The sequence below is a fragment of the Zootoca vivipara genome, chromosome Z1, assembly GCF_965207765.1.
Source record: "Zootoca vivipara chromosome Z1, rZooViv2.hap1.1, whole genome shotgun sequence".
NCBI lineage: Eukaryota > Metazoa > Chordata > Lepidosauria > Squamata > Lacertidae > Zootoca > Zootoca vivipara.
In genome coordinates, this window is record NC_142583.1 from 18,181,869 (window position 1) to 18,205,204 (window position 23,336).

Sequence of the window (23,336 nt, forward strand, 5' to 3'; positions counted from 1 at the left end):
CCACATCTGCGTTTCGAGCTCAGTCTGTGGCAACAAAACCATCCATAGCTGCAAGAGGGGGAAACATGCAACAAGTACTTACATTTTTCAGCTTTCTGCTACAGTCAAGATTCCTGGATGTGCACGCACAACAAGAAAGGAGAAAGAAATATCAGAAACGAGAAACTCTTTCCAAGAGCTTGTATTATGCAGTCGGTCACATGTTCCCCCTAACAAAAGCCTGCAGGATGTGTCTGCTGGGTAGAAACACATGAAGGCAACTGGGAAGATAGAGAGCAATCATTCATTTGGTTTATAGCATGAAAACATGCTCCCAATGTTACCAGAGTCAACAAAGCTACAAAGTAATGCAGGTTACCAGCCCTTCCTCAATGGAACTAAACCAGTGCAAACACACACACACACACACACACACACACACAGGCAAATTGTGCCCAGTATCTTGCTCAATTTATTAACTTTTGCTTTTATTTACTTGTTTATAGGGTTGACAAATCAGGAGAACGGCAAGAGAGAGGCTGTTGGACTGGAATCCATTTGCGGGTTTGACACAAACTCCGCTGAGTCAAATTGGTTTGCTGACATCAAATGGGAACGAGTCCCATCAATGGCTGGATGTACCCATCTCCACCATCTGCCAATGAAGCAGGATCTTTCCTAACATAGCTCATAAGAAATGTGTTCGGCTTTCAGGCATCATAAAATCCAGCTTGCAACGGTAGTGTAGTAGCTGAGATTGTGAGTGAGAAGTCCCTGGTGCAAATCTCGCCTCAGCCAAGAAGTCTGCAGGTGACTTTAGGCAAATCGCTATTTCAGCCTCTATAGCCTATTTGCAACAGGGAGATAAGACTTAGCTACTTTCAGGGTTGTTGCACAGATGAGGACGAGAATGTACCCTATTCGGGTGTCAGAGCAACTCCTATAACATGGGTAGGCCAACAAAGTCCCGGGGGCCGGATCTGGCCCAATCGCCTTCTAAATCCGGCTCGCGGATGGTCTGGGAATCAGCGTGTTTTTACATGAGTAGAATATAATAATAATCATAATAATTTATTATTTATACCCCGCCCATCTGGCTGCCCCCCCCCCACTGCCACTCTGGGCGGCTTCCAACACACATTAAAATACATTAAAATATCACAGATTTAAAACTTCCCTAAACAGGGCTGCTTTCAGGTATTTTCTAAATGTCAGGTAGTTGTTTATCTCTCTGACCTCTGATGGGAGGGCGTTCCACAGAGCGGGTGCGACTACCGAGAATGTGCCCTTTTATTTAAAATGTATCTCTGGGTTATTTGTGGGGCATAGGAATTTGTTCATTCCCTCCCTCCCCCCCCCAAAAAAATATAGTCTGGCCCCCCTGCTGAAAAGGTTTGCTGAACCCTGTCCTATAACAAGGCGTACATTGGAGCAGAGGGCATCTGCCAAGCCCTGCACTTACCTGGCCTCCCGGCAAGCTTACCAGCTGAAAGATAAGGAAAGGGCCAGGTGGCAGGCATGGTGCAAGCACACCACCAGGAACTCTGAATTGGATCCACTGGTGTGCTTGCCTGCCCTGCCCACCCTTACACCTCACCCCTCCTGGTAAGCAGCAGGGACTCCCCTAGCAGTAAGCTGGGTTAAGTGCCACTATTGGACTGGTCAGAGTTCAAAATTGTACAGGGATACTTCATGTGCAGAGGAATATCCCAGCTCCAGATCTTTGCCCGGAAGCTCATGGAAGGCTGTAAAAATGTAGTCATGGCTAGGGGTTAGCTATTTTCCCCACTCCAGTGCTGGTTCACACAAATATAGCTAGAGTGGTGCATGCTCTAGTTATCTCCCGCTTGGACTACTGCAATGCGCTCTATGTGGGGCTACTTTTGAAGGTGACCTGGAAACTACAACTAATCCAGCTAGACTGGTGACTGGGAGTGGCTGACAAGACCATATAACTCTGGTCCTGAAAGACCTACAAAGGCTCCCACTACATTTCCAACTAATCTAACTTTTAGAAAACATCTGAAGGCAGCCCTGTTTAGGGAAGTTTTTAATGTTTGATTTTTTACCGTGTTTTTAATATAATGTTGAGAGCCACCCAGAGTGGCTGGGCATAAATTATTATCATTATAATTATTACTAACAACCGGCTTGGACAAGTAACATTTTGCTAAAGCACTTTGTAAATGCTAAGGATTACCCTCCATCCCCATCACCATTTTGCACGGTCATGTTTTGAGGTCATTCTGCCTCCTTTTGGTGGCACTGCTCCCATCCCTCCCCCCCCAAAAAAATATCACAACCATCTGTGCCCCATTCTATGTACTTTGCCTGGAATGGCTGCTTACCCAGTCATGGGGTGAGCAACTGCTTCCTTCAGCGGCCTGGGAGGGTCATCTGTGTAGACCTGTGTCTTGTGGTAAAGGTAAAGGGACCCCTGACCATTAGGTCCAGTCGTGACCGACTCTGGGGTTGCGGTGCTCATTCGCGTTATTGGCCGAGGGAGCCGGCGTACAGCATCCAGGTCATGTGGCCAGCATGACAAAGACACTTCTGGCGAACCAGAGCAGCACACGTAAATGCCATTCACCTTCCCACTGTAGCAGTACCTATTTATCTACTTACACTTTGACGAGCTTTCGAACTGCTAGGTTGGCAGGAGCTGGGACCGAGTAACGGGAACTCACCCCGTCGCAGGGATTCGAACTGCCAACCTTCTGATCGGCAAGCCCTAGGCTCTGTGGTTTAACCCACAGCGTCCCCTTGTCTTGTGGAGGAACTATTAATCCTGGGCCTGACCCTGTTATGAGCAGCCCTTCACCAGGGGGGCTGTGAGTGATATACACCCAATGCCTCAGCCTAGTGACTAGTCCAACCTACATCTGAAATCAATAAAGTTGTGGCCATTTTTTTAAAATCCCAGAACGTTGTCCTGTCCAGTGATCTCACCTTCACAGGCCCCTGGGGAGGGGTCACTGCGACTGGGTCCGCAATGAAGACTCACTTGCACAGACATGAACGGGATTTGGCATGCCATGGCAGTATTACATATTGAGCACAGAAGTGCACAGGCTTGGGCCACAAGTCAGGAATGTGAGCGTTAGACAGAAGACTACTGTTCTTTGACAGCTCATCTTCTGGGAAAACAGCTGGGTTAAGATTTCGTGGGAAGTCACAGCTAGTCAAGAGGAACCTGGGATTACGTCCGATGTCAGTGCACCTTCCTCTAGCAGCCCATTTGATTCGATTTGGCTTCTACTTGACACTTGAGCTCAGTCTAGATAAACAACACAGCCTGTGACCCTCCAGATAACAGCATTTACACGGCTGAGTGAAATCCAGAGGTTGCACTGACGGGTGGGGACACATTTTAAAATGCTATATGAGCAAATAAAGGGCAGTCGCTGGGGTAACAGAGAAACAAATAAAATACCATGGTTCTTAGCCATTTTACATTCCTCAATTTAAACTTGTTTAGAACGCAGAGACCTGAAAGGAAAGCTGGTGAAAAGGGTCCATTCTGCTGGCCTAAGATACCTGGAAGGTTCGAAACTGCTGGAGCTGAAAAGGGGGAGCGTTGCTGTAATCAGGAGTCCCAAGAAAACTGCTTTTTGTTTCTGGGAGGGACACCCAGAGAGCTCATGAAGGATCTTTTAGCAAGGGTTGGCATCATGGGTGACCATACTAAGTCCAAAGGAAGCTAATGTTGCTTGTTTCCAATTCCTTCTACAGTGGTACCTCGGTTCTCAAACAAAATCCGTTCCGGAAGCCCATTCAGCTTCCGAAACATTTGAAAACCGAGGCGCGGCTTCCCATTGGTTACAAGAGTTTCTTGTACTCAGTGGAAGCTGCATCGCACGTTTGGATTCCAAAAAACATTTGAAAACGGAAGCATCTACTTCTGGGTTTTCGGCGTTCGAGAACCAAAACATACGACAACGGAGGCGTTCAGGAACTGAGGTTCCATTGTATTCTTAAAGAGGGTTCATAGTTCTAGGTAACACAATAATCATGTTGCCAGAACTGCAGAGCCCACTATAGGCAGGATCAAGTGTTGGAAAAGTCATGTGATTTGAAGTAAGAGCAGGCGAGGTCTGCTAAGGAAAAGAGGAATTCTTCAGCCAAGTCTCCAAGATCTAAAGCCAGAAAGTGGATCAATGTAGGAACTCAATCATGAGGTTTCTGTGTTCAGTTCCAGATACTGCTTAGGTCCGACATTGATTTGACCAGGATTCAGCCCCACCCCATGTGTTTTTCAAGTTCTCACAAGGGATTCTTACTCACCCTTTCAGAACTAGGGCCTTAGCTGTCTGAGTGGACCCAGTGATCAGTGGACTCCACAACTAATCCTTGGCTGGATAAACTAGATTGTTCCAGGGAATGATCCACATGTGATCGATGCAGCCCTGGGCCTGAACAGAACTTAAATGTGAGACCATATTGGAACTGTGTTTGCACACACACACAGCTGGAGCAAACTGGGAGAAGGGCAGGGATAAACATCACCAATAAAAACATAGCTATTTATCCCCACTTCTTTGGAATTGCAGTGTTTGTTGCTGTGTGTATATGAGTGGGTGGGTGGCAAGGGATAGCTATTTTGCTGAATTCCTTCTCTCTCATGCACACTCAGACGCACTGTCTACCATTTTCATCAAAAGCTAAACAGGCTGATGGTTTGTTTAATCATAGGGCCATCAAGCTTTTGAGGATCCTTTAATGAGCACTATAAACCATCTTGAAAGCCCCTTTAATCTGCAACAACAAGGTACTTAATTTCTCTGCCTACTTAGAAGCATTGGTAGCATAAATATGAACAAGTGCCATAAATTTAAGCTGCTTTTTTAAAAAAAACAAATGCTTTAATCTCAATGCCACCCTAGCATACATTTTCAAAGCATCAGGTTATATTTTAATCAAGACTGGAATTTAGACCTTTCAGTGCCCCAGGCAAAATGTTAAAACTAAATATTTTGCACAGGATTCTGGTTCCATGGAGCTGGGCAGCCCTTTTCGCTCATCCCACTGTTACTTTCCAATCCCCATGTGGGGAGGAGGTCCTCCTTCACATGCCCCATACCATCTCAGACATGCCTGACTGGTTGGGTATCGCCATCCTTTATGCACCTCTCTGGGAACCAATGAACCAGCATTTTGATTATTGGGTCACCTACCCAAGCACCAATCCTGCTCCTGTTTGGCCTGCTCATCATCTTCAGCAGCTTCCGAGTCCCCTTTCTTGTTACATGCATCTTCCAATGACATTTGGACCTCGTTCCTTCATGGATCAGTTCCTGTGCTCCTGGGCACAAAAGAATTCCCCCCTGCCTTTGCTACAACAACAAGAAGTGCTTCATTGGCAGCAGTCTAGGCAGGGGAGGAGGAAGTGGGGGTGGACCACCCCAGGTGTCTTCGCTGAGGGGGGAGGCATTTGGCGCACCACCCACCCGTGACTCCCAAGCCTACCCCGAGCCGTTGGGGGAAGAGGGAGCTATGCCACTTTGCTGGCGGCCTTCCCCCCTTTCCCCTTCGTTTTGACAGCTCGGGGGAGGCTTGGGAGTGGCGGGCGGGTGGCGCACCGAATGTCCACCAGCAGCAGCTTGTTCCACCCCCGGCTGTAGGCCATGTGCACCTGAGTGGCTATCCCACGCCTGGAAGGGCACCCTCCGCCCCCCTCAGGAGTGTGTGGACATATGCTCTGCCGTTGAGTCCAGGGTAAAGTGTAGTGCGCAGATCTTTAAAAAGCAAACAAACCAAGAAAACTGGTGTTCCCTTTTTGTTGTTGTTTAGTCATTTAGTTGTGCCCGACTCTTCGTGACCCCATGGACCATAGCACGCCAGGCACTCCTGTTTTGCACTGCCTCCCACAGTTTGGTCAAACTCATGTTTGTAGCTTTGAGAACACTGCTTGGGATGGTTTTCGTTGCTGCCTCCTGTATAATGTTACGAGCCTCCGTCCATAGTTCTTCAGGCACTCTGTCCACCAAATCTAAATCCTTAAACCTGTTCCAACAACAACTACCAGACTTTTAGAAGACATCTGAAGGCAGCCCTGTTCAGGGAGGCTTTTAATTTTTAATAGATTATTGTATTTTATTCTTCTGTTGGAAGCCACCCAGAGTGGCTGGGGAGACCCGGCCAGATGGGCGGGGTATAAATAATAAATTATTATTATTATTATTATTATTATTATTATTATTATTATTATTATTATTATTATTCCTCACTTCCACTGTGTATTCATAAGGGATTTGATTTAGATTGTATCTTACTGGCCCAGTGGTTTTCTAACTCATGATCCTCTAACTCATGGGTAGGCCAACTAAGGCCCGGGGGCCGGATCTGGCCCAATCGCCAGCGTGTTTTTACATGAGTAGAATGTGTCCTTTTATTTAAAATGCATCTCTGGGTTATTTGTGGGGCATAGGAATTTGTTGATTCCCCTCCCCCCCTAAAAAAAAATAGACCGGTCCCCCACAAGGTCTGAGCGACAGTGGACTGGCCCCCTGCTGAAAAAGTTTGCTGACCCCTGCTCTAACTCAGCTTTTACTGCTGAGACCAATGCGCACTGTACAGCTCTTATAGGATGTATAAAACAAAACAAAAAATTCATTAAATAACATAAGGTAAAGGTAAAGGGACCCCTGACCATTAGGTCCAGTCGTGACCGACTCTGGGGTTGCGCGCTCATCTCGCATTATTGGCCGAGGGAGCCGGCGTATAGCTTCCAGGTCATGTGGCCAGCATGACAAAGCCGCTTCTGGCAAACCAGAGCAGCACATGGAAACGCCGTTTACCTTCCCGCTGTAGCGGTTCCTATTTATCTACTTGCATTTTTACGTGCTTTCGAACTGCATTAAATAACATAAATGCTGCTAAATAGGGCATGAAACGTAGAATGCACAATTCAAAAGTCAGTTGCCACCACCTGCATTTTCGTTCATGCAGCGCCATTTTTTCACATTCTTTTTGCTTTGGGTCTTGGGATCTGCTGTTAAACTCAGACTGAAACAGAAGGCCCACTTTTAATCTTATGCCAATAGCAGCTCATGTGTTGGGATGAAGCCATGGTCCTGCCCTCTAGCCACTGGCATTGCTGCCGTTTACCTGGACAAGGCTGGGATGGGGAAGAGCGGTAGGGTTATGCAGGTGCACAGGTGGGAAAGATGAATTGGCTCTTCCGGTGCACCTGCACCACCCCGGAGCATGATTTTCATTCGGATTCTGCACTCCTCCAAATTTCCACTGCTGTTCTTGGCTCAAAACAACAACAATAATAATCCAAAAAATTGTGTGTTTTTTTTAAAAAATGATAAAATGTTTCAAAATGCACATATTGAAATAAGATGTGCATTTAAATATCATTTTGTGATAAAATACACATTTTTGAACTGTCAAATGGATCTTTTAAAAAAAGAACTTCGGTTAGATGAGAAAATGGGGGCAGAGCAGACTTCTGAATGAATGTGAAATTGGCATAGACCAGCTAAAAAAATGATCCCCCCCGTTCCTTGTTAGGAGCTACCACTGGCGCAAGAATACAGCACATAAGAGTAGGCTAGAGAAAGCCATGAATCTTGAAATTCTACACCCCTTTCCACATAGGAAAAAATATATTATAGATATAATGCAGGCATGTAATTCCAGAAATGTAGGTGTTGTGTTACTTACCTGACTGTTGCTTTGCTTGAGTTGTCCTGCAGGTCTACTGGGTCAAAAAGCTGAGATTCTTTAAGCCCCAATTCCTTACAGCCTCTTAAGAACAAGGCAATATTGTCCTGAAATGAAGCAAGCAAAACTGATGTCGTATTGTAATCACAGAAGATTATCTCCTTCCCCTTCCTAACCTAGATCACCTGGATGATTTCTAGTTTACTTAGTCTTCCAAATCTGGACCCAACATGTAGCTTTGTTATGTAATAAAGTAAAGTTTTGAAATATAAACTCAACTGCATCATATCTATCCATTGCTGTAGGGCAGTCACCCCCAAACTTCGGCCCTCCAGATGTTTTGGACTACAATTCCCATCTTCCCCGACCACTGGTCCTGTTAGCTAGGGATCATGGGAGTTGTAGGCCAAAACATCTGGAAGGCTGCAGTTTGGGGATGCCTGCTGTAGGGGGTTCACTGGTCCTCATTTTTCGTTGGAAAAAAACTGTGACATTTTTGAGACTAGCTTATACTGTATATAAACCACAAGAACAGTGACATACACCCAGAGATAAATGAAGTTTGCAAGTGAGGTACAATCATACCTTGGTTTACAACCACCTGTGTTTGCAAACGCCTCTGTTTACAAACGCTACAGACCCATCTGGAACGGATTAATTCACTTTCCATTACTTTCAATGGGAAAGTTCGCTTCAGGTTAAGTATGGACTTCCAGAACCAATTACACTCATACTTCGGGTTAAGTACGCTTCAGGTTGAGTACTCCGCGGACCCGTCTGGAACGGATTAATCCACTTTCCATTACTTTCAATGGGAAAGTTCGCTTCAGGTTAAGTACGCTTCAGTTTAAGTACTCCACAGACCGTCTGGAATGGATTAATCCACTTTCCATTACTTTCAATGGGAAAGTTCGCTTCAGGTTAAGATAAGATAAGATATCTTTATTGTCATTGTCCCCTTGCGGGAACAACGAAATTACTCGGTTGCTACATCCACTCAGATAAAGCATTCCGCATAATCCAAAATTACAAAACCTAATTAAAAACAGTAAATATAATACAAAATAACAAGTAAAATAAGATGACTTCAAAGTCCAGGCTTTCCATTTAAGGCCAGAATCGCTCTAGAGAAGAAACTGTTCCTGAGACGGCTCGTTCTTGCCTGCATAGTTCTATATCTCCGTCCCGATGGCAGGAGCTCAAAGAAATGGTGACCAGGGTGCGTTGGATCTCTTGATATGTCTAGTGCTTTTCTATGGCACCTGGTGGTGTAGATTTGTTACGCTTCAGTTTAAGTACAGACTTCCGGAACCAATTGTGGTTGTAAACCGAGGTACCACTGTATAGATAGGAGGTCACAAGTGAGGTATAGATAGGAGGTCACAATTTTTACCTAAGAACAAGCAAAGGACCCACTCGCCCCTTTGCAGAGAGGGTTGGACAGATTTCAGGCCTGCAGGATCTACTTTGGTGTTTACTTGAACCCTGAGATGCATCAACTGGAGCCAAGTACAAAAGACATAGCAGGCCTAGGAAGGCGACATCCTTTGTGTAGTGATCTGAAATATCCAGCTCAGTGAGATCTTGGAAGAGATGGTACGATTAGAGTGCTTGAGTTACAGGTAGGCCGGGGGGCAGTCCCCTTAACTATTGATTTTTGAAGGTAGGGGGGACTTAAGTTGGCTAACACAAGAGTGGATTTCATTAAGGGCTGGCCAATGTTTTCTCTCCAGAATTCAAGTACAAGTGCGATACTCACTCAACATACCGGTAGTGGCAATAATGAGTGTCACCATGAGAGTATGACTAAATAAATGGCGTATTTTTTGCTTTTGCTGCTTGTAAAATTATAGCCAAGGTAGATACTTTATAGGTTTGGTTGATTATTCATGTCTGTATTGTGGCAAAATGCAACTTATTAGCAAACTTGTATTCTGAAGCCACTTCTGTTTTATCTCCACCAATGGCTAGTGCAAAATACAAATCAGATTTGACAACAGAATAAGTAAACTCATATTGTGATATTTATTTTTAGCTAGCCCTTAATGTAAAACAAAAGAAAAAAAAAGCTCCAGAGGGAAGACAATTGTTAACTCTTATTTAAGTCTCAACTACCACTGGGATTTCTTTTGCATAACCAGGGACTTATTGAGGAAAACTGTCCCTCCTTTCGAGCTTGTCTGTTCCTTTTCAACCTCATTGTTTGTTTTGTACTTCTACAGTTTCGCAAGAGTTGCACTCTTTATTATTTCAGTGTGCAGTGATCAGTTCACTAATCGCAATGGCATCTGGCATGCCAACATCAGCACACTCACAGCTTGCAGTCACTGCCAGCCTCGTTGCAAAAATCCTAGACTGAACTTTTAGAGACTTCCATGTTCTCTGAATTTAGCCCATAGTCCAGAAGCCAGAAAGTGAAGGCAAGGGCTAAAAGAAACAAGAACTGTACTTCTTCCACAGAAGAAAGTGTATACTTATAAGCTTTTGTCTATTTCCTACCTTTCCTCCTATACCTCTGAACCCTGCAGCATTCTGCAAGGGGGATGACAGCTACACTAACATCAATTGGAGAGGGGGAAATCTTTATTACATTTCGTTCCACCCATCTCTTACACATGAGCCATTCCGTTTTAGTTTCACAGCCACTCTGTGAGATAAGTGACACCCAAAGGCACCCACAAGAAGATTCATTCATAGCTGAGCAGAGATTCGAAAAACCCTAGGCTTCCTGTTCAAGTCCAGCATGTTGCCCCTAAACCAAAGTCAATTTCGAGGGTTGCAGAAAGAGTCTCCCTTTGATGTATAATTTCTCCCCCAGGCTTCCTTCTTGCTATCTGCAAGAATTTTCTAAAGACCTTTATGGATGAAATTAACTTTCTGTGTGTATTTGTGCAGGGAGGGGAATGCTTCCTTGGTGATGTTTTGAGTAGAATGGTCAGATTTAGATATTTTGCTGATCAGAACCAACCTAAAAACTGGAATAAAGATTAGACACAAGTGTGTTTACAGCGTTATTTGTTATTTATTTTAGCAGGATTTATTGAAATTGTATCTCTCAAAAGAGCATGAGGCCAGTTAGGCTAGGTACACACACACACACACACACACACACACACACACACACACACACACACACCTCTATATGAGAAATTTTCAGTTATACACATTTCAATAGTTTTACAATCATTTTAACATTTCAAAACGACTTCCCTCCCTCTCTTTCTGCAGTTCCATGAATTTATTTTTTTAATCTTTCCTGCATATTCCAAATTAACTTTATTAACATATTAATAAATGAATAAGTTATTTATTCATCTACTTGAAAAATATACTCTTACAAAACTGCAGGTTATTACAATATTCCTGCCAATGTTCTTATCTGTTTACAGTTTGTTTGTCAATATTCAATAAACCATTTCCATTCTTTTATAAAAAGTTTGAAATCTTGATTTCTCCCCACCCCCACTCCCGGTAAGTTTTGCCATTTCTGCATATTCCACAAGTTTTCGTATCCATTCTTCTTTCGTCGAGACTTCTTCTTTCCATTTTTGGTCAAATACACTCCTGAGCAGTTGGTGTTCTCAAATGGGGAACAAATGGATAGGGATGGCTCCCATTCTTGCCCTCTGCCTATAAGGAGATCTTGCAGACATTACCACCATAGCTGCCAAGTACCCCGTATTCCCCAGGAAACCCCCGTTTTTCCTTACCATTTCCCGGCGGTCTCCTCTCCTATAAATCTCCCTTAAATCCGCTCCTGCCAGCAGCCATTTTTCTGGTGCCGGTTTGCCCATCTATGGGCACCAGAAAATGGTCGTTGCTGGCACCGGAAATACGCATGCCCGGTGGCCATCTTAGGGGTGGCCACATGGTGGCGGCCATCTTGGAGGTGGCCGCAGGACAACTTCCGGTGCAACTTCCGGTGCCGCTGCTGCTGCTAATCCCAGATTTTTCTGCAGGAGACTTGGGGGGTATGATTACCACTGTGGTGCGAGAAGTTAAGTATCCCTCACACTGATACAGAAATGTAGTGTTACAGAGGTTGTGCCCCCCCCCAATCTCTGCCAAGTGGTAGCAAGATTCCAGGGGGTTTCAGGCACTCAGCCAGGATTGTGTTTCCATTGGGAAAGCAAGGCACAGCAGAGGCTAGTGTCTTTAAGAAATATGGTTTATTGTACACATCCTTATAGCTGGACGCCTTTAATGCAGGGAGTGCAGAACTTTATGCCCCAAGAGAATCCCTCGTTGCTCCTCTCATAGCTTCAGCAAGACTGGCTCCAGAGCAGCAGCCAGTCATGATGACCCCTGGTTTCTCGGTACGGCCTCCTCCAGCCATTGCCACATGGAGTTCTCCTACGGTACTTCCTCCTACATTCCTCCCAGAATGCCTTGCCAAACGCAACCAGTCCCCTTCTGTAAGCTTGCCCCCCTTCTCCAGACCTCTGTTCATAAATGGGTGCCATCACGCCCCCATTACCCTTTTCCCAGACCCAAGCATCTTCCTTTGATGGGCCATCAACACCTTTGCCATGCTAAATAAATAGCACCCCAGGGGAGGACTCTCAGCACTGAGTAATTTCTGGCATCCAGTAATTTCTAACACCCACTAACTCCTTAGAATCGTGGGTGCTTTTGCACTCCTGGATCCTGGTACCCCAAATCTGTAACAGTATAAAGGGGACATGGGACATGGGTGGTGCTGTGGTCTAAACCACTGAGCCTAGGGCTTGCCGATCAGAAGGTCGGCGGTTCGAATCCCCACGGCGGGGTGAGCTCCCATTGCTCAGTCCCAGCTCCTGCCAACCTAGCAGTTCGAAAGCACATCAAAGTGCAAGTGGTAGATAAATAGGTAGCGCTCCGGTGGGAAGGTAAACGCCGTTTCCGTGCACTGCTCTGGTTTTGCCAGAAGCGGCTTAGTCATGCTGGCCACATGACCCGGAAGATGTCTGCGGACAAACGTCGGCTCCCTTGGCCAGTAAATCGAGATGAGCATCCAGAGTCGTTCACGACTGGACTTAACTGTCAGGGGTCCTTTACCATTTTTTTTTAATAAAGGGGACCAAAATCATAGATCATAATGGACAAAGCAATCACATGAAACCACCACCACAACAGGAAACTCTCCTTACCGACAAATAAATGTTGAAAAGTAGACATTTCAAGATGACAATGATCAACTGCATCGCCAACTGGCAAGTTTTAAAAAGCTTCTTTTAAACATGGGGCTGTTATTAAAGCAACTTTATTTCTTCCTTCTCGCCTTGTGCTTCCCCCCTCCCCATCAAATTAAGCAACATTACCTTTCATTTAAAGCCAATGAGCAGGGACCATTGGTCAAGGCTTGACACGAGGAAGGCTGTCAAGCTGCACAGAAGCATAGTCAGGTGGGAGAGACGGCCAACCTTCAAGTGTATCCATTATACCCACTGAAGATGGTCTCCTCGAGAGCAACCAGAGCGGCCTGCCAGTAGCCACCACACCCCTAACAAATTGCTATTCCCAAATGGCAAGCAGCAAAATAGCTACAGCTGCCAAAAAGGGGGAAAGGGTTCATTCCTCCTCAAGTTCGCGACCTCCGAAAGGGACGAGCAACAGATTCCTTTCCTCTTTTAAAATTAAACATCTACTTCTTACAAGCCAAAGAATGCGATCCATAATCTCTTAATAGTTTAGGCACCCTCCCCCCCTGCCAACTCCAACAAAATTGTGTTGCTGTGGGATAGCCACACTTTAAACATTTTCCACTCAGGGTTTTGCAGTGTTTGTGTGTGTCAGCGTTATATAAAACAAAGCCTAAGGGAAAAGTCGTCAAACAAACAGCTTCTTGTTCAATATCAATTTTCTTACTTCTTTTGAAATAACAGCAAAATCGACAAACTAAAGACACTTTCATAATTCTTGGAGCAATATGAAGGCAATTAACAATTACAGTAAGCAAAGTGCCCCCCAAAATCACTGTAGTTTTGCAACCAGGGTGAAAGTCAGTACAGTTCTTCGAATTCCATGGCATCTGGCTGTATTCAGACATAGGCAGAACCTGCTCCTTGATCTCAGGAACCACCCTGCAAAATTTGGTTGTGATGACTATAGTAGTGCCCAAATGCATGGCAAACAAACAACTTTCTAAAATGTATAGCAGATTCTACAGAGCAAGAATTATAATTTCCCAATGTTCCTTATGTGATTTATGAATTATTAAGTTTTTAAAAATATTTTTTGTACCGAAGATTTGCTTACAAAAGCCTTTTCCTGTGGAACAAAGAGGACAACTTCCAGCTTTCACCCCTTATTTTTGTTTTCGTCTTTTCAAGGGAAACTTTCCAAGGTATTGTGATCTTCTCCTGAGAAGCCTCAGCTAAAACAGTTCCTTCAAAATCATGTCAAAATCTACTCTTTAAGCCAGTTCATATGTCTAAAACAAGCATTAAAGCATGGGGGGGACAGACACTGTTTGAGAGATTGTGTAATGGCACTCATGAAAAATTAAGTGCTTAATTTGTGATCAGATAAAAACTATGGACAGAGAGAGAGAGAGCATTTGAGGCCAACTGGAACAAATTACCAATTCAATCCGATGCTAACTTGCTGGCAGGATGGATGGACCAGAAAGCACACAGAACTGTGACCAAGAAGGTGGGGTGAGCTACACCCCACAGTCGTATTTAGATTTGAATCCCAATATCAAAACATTACAATGAATAAATAATTTTCACAGGTGTGCCAAGAGTCAAGGCTCCAGTTAAAGGCATGCTTTTGGATCTCATTGCATAGAAAGTAAGGGGTGGGGATGGGATTTAAAGCAGGTGGCATCTCTCCTTCTACAGCTCCTGACAGCAAGGGCTAGCATACTACTGTCCTTGTGGGGCAGCGGAAGGAGTGGGCAAGAAGGGTCAAATACGAAGCATCGTCAAAACATGATTGGTTCCCAGGGATACTAATCACAGGCATGTCCCCTGCTAAGAGCTGATCCACAAACATCTGGAATAAGCTGCTGGGACTGTACCACTTCAGATTTCAGAGAACAGCATTTCCCAATCTAAAAATAAAATAATATATAAAGAAATGCCCGCCCTTGGGTTCTACTACAGCATCTCTTGACTTTCTAGTTTTCTATATGCAAGAAGTACTGGATAGCATCTTAATCTTGAGGCTGTGGGTTTGAACCTCATGTTGTACAAAAGATTCCTGCATTCTGGAGCTGGGCTGGAGGACCCTGTGGCCCCCTTCCAACTCTACAATTCTATGTTTCTATGACACGTCATAGGCATCATAAGATAGGGTTGCCATATTCCTAAAATTGAAAATCTGGACAGAGTTGTTGAGGTTTTTTTGGGGGGGGCATCTCCCCTCCAAAAAAAAAATCATTTGGGGGGCTTTTCTTTGATTTTGATTTTTAAAAAATCACCCTACTTGCCATACGTCAGGGGTTTTTACCAGACATTTTGCTAGTTCAGCAAAAATCCACCCGAATGCCCTTTTTCTGAGCGATTCCTGGGCATGTCTGGGAAAACCTGGACTTATGGCAGTCCTATCATAAGAGGCTCTCTAGTGAGTATTGTGTCCCGTTCTGATCACCACAATTTAAGAAGGATGTTGACAAGCTGGAATGTGTGCAGAGGAGGGTTACCAAGATAATCAAGGGTCTAGAAGCCAAGCCGTATGAGGAATGGTTGAAGTTTAGCCTGGAAAAGAGGAGACTGGGAGGAGATATCATAGTCACCTTCAAATATCTTAAGGGATGGAGCAAGACTGTTTTCTCCTGCTCCGGAGGGTAGGACTCAAACCAATGAAATCAAGTTAAAAGAAAGGAGATTCCGACTAAACATCTGGAAGAACTTTCTGACAGTAAGAGCTGTTCAACTGCGGAATGGGCTCCCATGAGGGGTGATAATCTACTTGAGATTCCTACATCGCAGGGGGTTGGAACCTTGGGATCCCTTTGATTCTACGAAGAAGCAATCTGCACAGCTTAAGGAGATACGGCAGGTTTAACAGAAGAAGATGAAGCACCACTGGAGTTGTCCCTTCTGTTTGGTGAGCAGCTGTTGAACTAGCACGGTTCAGCCTGAGCGTTCCACTTAGCATTCTGCAGCAGCTCCTTCTAGTCAGCTGCACCAGAGAGCTGACAACAGAATTAGGCATCAGTGGCTCTTTCCACCGGCTGGAGGTCATGATGGAGTATGGAGTACCCAAGTCCAACCTGCCTTGCACAAGTGATCCCTGGTACTGTACATGGTTTGCTGCTGGCATGGGGAGAATAGCCACACTCCTCCTGGATGTTCCTGGCAGCAACTGCCATGGGTTTTTAGTGTGCACCGTCAAGAATCCACAGGCTATACCCTGACAGTCACAAAACCGTGTTTGTGGCTGACCTCTCCAGGCCAAGTGTAAGAGATGCAGCAGCCCTTAAGACTATCCAGAGATACAGCAAAACAATGAAGCCCACTTAATCACTGGTAGCATAAGAACAAAGGAAGAACTTTGGGCATTTCAAGCTGTGCATTTCATAATACTGTTAGCAGCCCCCATCAGATGTTTTCCTTCATTAGGCTCTTCCTGTGACCCTTCAGGAGGCAGGAGTGCCAAAATGATCAGGGCAAAGCAGCCTGAGTTGTTTTGCCTTCAGCTGCGTGTTTATCACTTGCCCTGGTCAGCTATTTCTCTTCACCCAAACGCTTCCAGAAAAACAGCAGTTAACCAAAAGCCCTTATAATCTAAACACGGTTCTCCAATATTTGAATTCTCTCCCCATATCTGAGCCAGTCAAATTTGCAAAGCAACAGATGTAACCAAAGAAGGGAACTTGAAAGTGTAGATGAGAACCTTGGGCTGTTCTCAATGCAGAAGCTCCAGTTATTAAAGAGATAAGCAGCATTTGTAAGCGGGGCGGGGGGTGGGAAGGACTTGGCTTTTTTGCAGTGGGAACTGCTGTCATGGAAATGGCCGGCCAAACTCTGGATGTGTGGGCAAGGATCTCTCCCCCCTCTTTCTCTCTCATGCACACATTTCTCTTGGTCTTAAATGTACAGATTATCTATCTTGATCTTAAATGTACAGATTATCTATAAGTAAGTTTTTCTTTCTTTCTTGTGGAAATGGGATTGCATAGGCATGCACACACACCCTCAAACAGACTTTGCAGAATGACTAGCAATAGAAAACCAAATGTCCAGAAGGTGCGTGAAAACATGATTAAAGAAAAAGACCGTTTTTTCACTATGGTTCAGCAAGATCAAAATTACCTCTCCAAGTCCTGCTCAGTGATGCAGATATGGGGATTCTGTGACCCACCAGGTATTGTCAGACTGTAGCTCCCAACAGCCCCAGTCAGCATAGCTGCTGGTTAAGGGATGATGGGTGTTGGAGTCCAACAACATTTGGAGTGCCACAGATTCCCCATCCCTGGTCTATACACCTGAGAGGCTGACTGTTGCTCACTTCTGGAAGTCAACATTCACTCCTGACCAGTCATTCCCACATCTCTTACACAAAACCACAGCTATTTTTTTCCCCTAGAAAAAGAGGTGGTGCAATTCTCTCATAATGGCAACGGCACCCACCTGAGCTAGTAGTCCAAATTTATGAACAGTTCCACACTTTCACAGCCTGTGCTACAACAAAAAAGAAAGGGGGTGGGAGTAAATGTCCCTGGTATCTTCTGGGGAAGGGAAGGGAAGGGTGGGAATTAAAACCTACAGGAAATTCTGGCGTTTGTACTCCATGTAACTTTGTAAAAGGGCTTTTCTGTCCCGGAAGTGAGGTCCGGTGAGTTCCCGCTGGAAAAAAAGCCCTCTGCACATGACAATCATTAATCCTTAGCTATCAAAGCATGGATGCTTCCCCCGCAAGTGGCACGACATTTAGATTATCAATTAGAATCACAGAGCTGGAATGCAAGAATCTTTTTGCCCAACATGGGGCTCGAACCCACGACCCTGAGATTAAGAGTCTCATGTCCTACCAACTGAGCTATCATGCTAAAGGGACCCCTGACCATTAGGTCCAGTCGTGACCGACTCTGGGGTTGCGGTGCTCATCTCGCGTTATTGGCTGAGGGAGCCGGCGTACAGCTTCCAGGTCATGTGGCAAACCAGAGCAGCACATGGAAACACCGTTTACCTTCCCGCTGTAGCAGTTCCTATTTATCTACTTGCATTTTGACATGCTTTCGAACTGCTAGGTTAGCAGGAGCTGGGACTAAGCAACAGGAGCTCACCCCATCACAGGGATTAGAACCGCCGACCTTCTGATCAGCAAGCCCTAGGCTCAGTGGTTTAACCCACAGTGCCACCTGGGTCCTGAGCTATCGTGCTACATTTTCTTTAATGCTCCTGCTATATCCAGGGCTGCAACACATGAGCAGATAAGCCTGAGGTGTACGTCTGTTGTTGCCAAGCAACCTTTTAACTTTAGCATCATGTCGAGAAGCTCCAGGGATTGTGATCAAGCAAATGGTGTGAGAAGACAGAGAGGCCCCCAGATGCAAGTCACATTTCTGTGGGCTCTTCCCCTATGAAATTCCTATGGGGAAGCAGCACCTGGTGGAGAAGCAATGGACCAATGGCATTATTCCCTTCCCCTCACTAAGGGGCTAGGAAAGTAGTTTAGGAGGAAAAGGCAGGGTGAAAGAAATATGCAAAATTGGACAGGCAACACAATTTCTAGTTACTCTCCTTTTCCTTACTTTTCTTTTCTTTTTACTCATCCTTCACGTGTGCACAGATAAAAGCTTTTTCAAAGTAACCATACATTTGCTGACACGAAGATTAAGCAGCATTAAGCAGCTAATAGTCCAAACTTATGGACAGCTTCGCACTTTCACAGCCTGTGAAAAAAGAAAGGGGGGTGTCCCTGGTATCTTCTGGGGAAGGGAAGGGAAGGGAAGGGAAGGGAAGGGAAGGGAAGGGTGGGAATTAAAACCTACAGGAAATTCTGGCATTTCTACTCTGTGTAACTTTGTAAAAAGGGCTTTTCTGGGCTCATATCCATTATGAAAAGGGAAAAAAAGACTGGGACCAAGAAAGAAATTTGCTTTGAGGAGTTTTTCTGACAAGGCTCCTTTTCTGTTCAAAACAGCTGCTGTCAGGTGACTCAATGATTCCCCCTTTTTCTCATTTATTTCCATAAGCTGAGTCCTAAGCAACAGTGAAAGGCACTGGCCACAATCCAGCACTAGGTTAGTTAAATAAATGGGATTTAAGTATGCATAACCATATGCTAGATTGCAGCCATTTTATTTTCTCAGCGCAGGGCTGAGCATGCTTAACCTTAAAAAAAACAGCAACAACTTCTGCTATTGGGTTTATGTAAACTGGGCATATTATTTTCACACCTATTCTTACTTTGAATGTAATTCTACTTTCAAATGTAACATTTTTTAAAAAAAAATTATTAAAACTGTTTGGTAAAGAGTGGGTGGGAATGGAGAGAGAAAAGGGGCTGGGGGCAAGAAAAATCAGCAAAAGGGTTTTTAACCCAAGTCTTTTTTGCTGCTGCTTATTTGTAAAGAGCTAAAAAGAGTGAGGGGAAGAGAATACCAATTAGAAATTAGCCAGGGCAGAACAATGGCTGCCTGCAAATGCCAGTTAGCAAATCTGGAGGCCTGCCTTGGGAATGTGCACTCCTGCCCCAAATGTACTACCCTCCCCAGGAGCAAATCTCCCCTCCTTTCTTAACACCCACCTCAAACCACTGTTAACATCAATGCCGACAAACTACTTACAGGCCCTCCAAGTGTCCCTATTTTACAGGGGCGCCCCTGATTTAGAGAAGCCATCCCGGTTTCTCATTTGATCCCGGAATGTCCCCTTTTCCTTAGGAAGTCCCTATTTTCACTGGAGAAATGTTGGAGGGTGCGGAGTTATCCAACCCCTGAGTTGCCTGAAGGCAATCCTGTATGGGGATGTTTTATTATGTTTTTATATATGTTGGAAGCTGCCCAAAGTGGCTGGGCCAACCCAGTAAGATGTGTGGATGGGGTATAAATAGTAAAATGGAACGGGATGCCCCTATTTTCATTGGAGAAATGTTGGAGGGTATGTAATTATAGTTGAGGGGTGGGGGGGATCCATTGGGTCTGTATTCCCAAGACTGGCTTCAGATCTGTTAAAAGTGTGGCTAGCCAAGCGCCAGCGATATCTCTGCACCTGCACAATCATTATGGAAAACTCCAACAGGGATCCAACCATGGTCTACACAGCCGGTACCACACCTGCAAGAATAAGATATTACCAAGAACTGTGCCATTGCAGATAAAGACAGATTTTGTGTACACAAAAGATCCTGGGGAAAGGGAGTCGATGATAAGGGCAATTTAGTTCCTTTATCTTTCCAGAGCCATACACAAGGATAAATATAAGCCATGAGGGTTAAGTTAGGATTTGCAAACAAATGAAGCGGGCATTCATATATCACGTCATCTTTCCTTATCTAATGTCAACTTGAATGACAGCAATGGGCAAATACAGAGCGTTCTATTGTCACAACTCATCTGGGGGTTCCACCCCCTTCAGAACCCAGATGTTACAGAGCAAGCTTTCCTCAATGTTTATATTAATGACCAAAAAATGAGAACGATGGTACCTTGTGGACCCAATATTGCAGGTACCGTGTTTCTCATATTATAAGACATGTCTTATATTTATTTTTTCCTCAAAAAAACACACTATGGCTTATTTTTTAGGGATGTCTTATTTTTTTTTCTCCTCCTTCTGCCGCGGCCGGCATTGCTGCTGCGCCTATCACTATGTCTTATTTTCGGGGTATGGCTTATATTCCTTGAATACTTAAAATCCTGCTATGGCTTATTTTATGGGTATGTCTTAAAATATGAGAAACAGGGTAGTAATGGTGAATGCTTTAAAAAGCAGCATCCTTTGTTTAGCACTGTTTAGCCATCCTGCAGGAAAGTAGTTTAACCCCAAAAGCAGGTTCATCTTACTGGTAGCTGAAGGTCCAACTCCTGCTGTATCAAATGCATTTCTGTCAAATCCTACAAAACCGTGACAATTTTTTTCAGTAATGCCAAATGCATTTTCACCAGAACAACTTGAGCATTATTTCTACTTTCCAGAAAACAGTAAACAAGCTTTCTAGAGCGAGGCTGCAGCTCAATGAAACTGCAAACTCTTCCAATATATACGAAACCATGGGACTCTCCAGAAGTTGTTGAACTCCCATTCCCATCGATCGTCATGAATGATGGGTGATGCAGTGCAACTAGAGGGCCACAGATTCCCAACCCTGCACACGATTAAAGGTTTGCTTTAACTGACACTATTCACCGTTCACAGAGGCAAAACTGCCTGTTAACTCTAGTTGCGATAGTCCTCTCATCTCAATACTTTCAGAAATAAAGGATCCCACTATTAGGTATGTTTTTATTTCCAACCCAAAGAGGAAAAAAATCAAAGAAAGCTTTTTCCTGAATACTTTTGCCCTTTTCATACAATAGCCCCTAAGTACGAACACACAACTTACAGCTCAACCGAGGAACGAAGAAAGATCCCTCTCTTAAGGCTGCTCGTCTCTCCAAGAGCCATAATTCAAATGGAAACAGGACGGGGAAATGGAATGGACAATAAATTTGTGAGATGAGTCCAGAGAAGTCTGATATAAAATGAGCAGGCACACGTACAAAACAGAAACACATTTGGGAATGGGATGTGCTTTAACCCCTTCCCTTCTTCTTCCAGAAAGCTCTGTTCCAACTACAGCTGTCCAAGCATTGTTCCAGCACCCAAGGTCCTGACCGCAGTTTTGGTTTTCGAGTCCAATTTTGAGAGGTTAGCTCTGGGGTCAGGCCATAGGAAATAACCGGTTAGCTAGGACAGAGTCTACACCGCAGAAGCCACAGCCAACTATTGCAACACATTGGTAGAGATGTTTCAACATTCCATCTTCACTCTCGGTCTGCAGAAGTGCTGATGGGATGTCAATGTGCACAGAATACCATGATTGTCTCTTATGTGGTTTTCAGGAGGAGGCTAGGAGAGTCCTCTTATGCCCTTCCTTGCACAACTGCCTTGGGAGCAGGCTGGCAGCATTCCTGAATCGCGGCTTGAATTATCTGACAGGAGGCAGGGTTGGCCACCAACCTGGATTTCTTTAAAATAGACAAATATGCAAAACGGGCAAATCAATGGACAAGAGGGCTATCCAAGTCTCCTAGCCATGGCGGCTATGCTCTGCCTCCCAAGTCAAGGTCAGTAATGTTGCCGAAAACCACAGGAAGTGAAAGGGCTCTTGGGCTCGAATCTGCCTTGTGGGTGTTGGAGATTCATTCCCTGTGTCTGCAGTCATGGGTTTTGTTTTGTTTCCACAGGAATGGGAAGTGACGAAGACAGGATGTTTGTATTACTGTGTTTCCTGAAGTGAGACTATTGTCCTTTGTTCTTTCTCTTTGCTGTCTGATGCTGGAAAGAGAGGGAGCCATGTTGCAGTGCTCCATGTGTGTTTATATGCAAATAAAGTAGATTGGCCAAAATGCTGAGTTGCTGAGTTCTGTTACGCAACTGCGCAAACCTCTGTGGATCCCTAAGTGTACTGATGTCTTCTGGCAACAGTCGCTGTGATGTTTGGGCAGAAGAAAGCTTTTGAAGCTCCCGAACGATCTACCAGGAGGGAGAGAACATGCCAGCCGGGCATGTGTCTCTGCCAAGGTTCTACTCGTGTGTAGGGCATCCTGACAGTGGGTTTGCCACAGGCATCTGGCTGGCCACTGTGAGAACAGGGATGTTGGTTTAGGTGGGCCATTGGCCTGATCCAGCAGACTCTTTTTGTGTCCTTACGTTCCTGCACTCCACATTATCCCCTACAACTCCCTCATGGAATGAATTCTGAGAGGCCAAACAATCGCTTCCATAAGGACTTGGAGACAGCATTCCCATGAACCCTCTCCATTTATCAGGGACAACAGGGCTAGCATCCAGCTGCCCTGCCACCTTGGGCAGAGCACAACCTGTTCTCTTCCCTGTGGAATCCCACTCTTTTGCCTGTAGAACTCACCCAGAATCCCAGAGTTTGGCATGAACATACTCTAGGCCCCAGCAGCCAAATTATACCAAGTTTCATTAAGAATGGAAAAGGAAGAGAGAAAGACAAAATGGAGAAAGCAGAATATGGAAAATAAAAAGAGCTCTTTAGCTCATACCTACTTATGCTGACCTAGTAATTTACAGACAGGCGTGTAGTCTCCTTGTGAGTAACACAGCATAGGTGGTCAGTTGCTGGGTTTCTGTTTATTGATGAGGAGAAACAGATGCTGAGCTGACGAAGGTAAGGATCACATCCCCCTGTTTTAAATGCTTCCTACCCACATTGGGTTGAGTGACAGCTGACACTCTTCTTAAGCCAATCAGAGCACAGAGCACGTTTGTCAGGTATCCTGTGTGACACCTTTCCAAGCACTGGGGGGAGGGTGCACACTACCTGTGGGAAGGGAAAGATGACTATTGCCGGTGGACATTGCCACCCAGATTGCTCAACCTTCCAGTTTACAATATCCTGTGCTTGTGGATTTAAGAGCTTGGTTGGAGTACATGTCTACCTCACTCAGGCTAATCAGAGAACCAGAAAGAAGGGCTCCCCACCCCCCAAGCAACACTTAACAGAACAGAAGGAAGTGTGGAGTGAAAACAGAAACGGTTGCCCTGACAAACTGTGAAGAAATCTGCTTTGAGGATGTT

At 44.8% G+C, this 23,336-nt stretch overlaps 1 protein-coding gene across 4 annotated transcripts in view; it reads right to left on the reverse strand.

Annotated features, from left to right (window-relative positions):
• LIMCH1 (LIM and calponin homology domains 1) overlaps nucleotides 1-23,336 on the reverse strand; it is a 193,827-nt gene that overhangs the window by 72,104 nt on the left and 98,387 nt on the right. For 3 of the 4 annotated variants that reach the window (XM_088658862.1, XM_088658871.1, XM_088658859.1), the window contains exons 4-5: nucleotides 7,651-7,757; nucleotides 83-113 (exon numbers count right to left, since the gene is read on the reverse strand). In XM_088658862.1, coding sequence (XP_088514988.1) covers nucleotides 83-113; nucleotides 7,651-7,757 — 138 coding nt within the window. Of the gene's footprint in view, nucleotides 1-82; nucleotides 114-7,650; nucleotides 7,758-21,129; nucleotides 21,269-23,336 lie in introns of those variants that run through there. The other variant, XM_088658866.1, reaches the window with a different exon arrangement.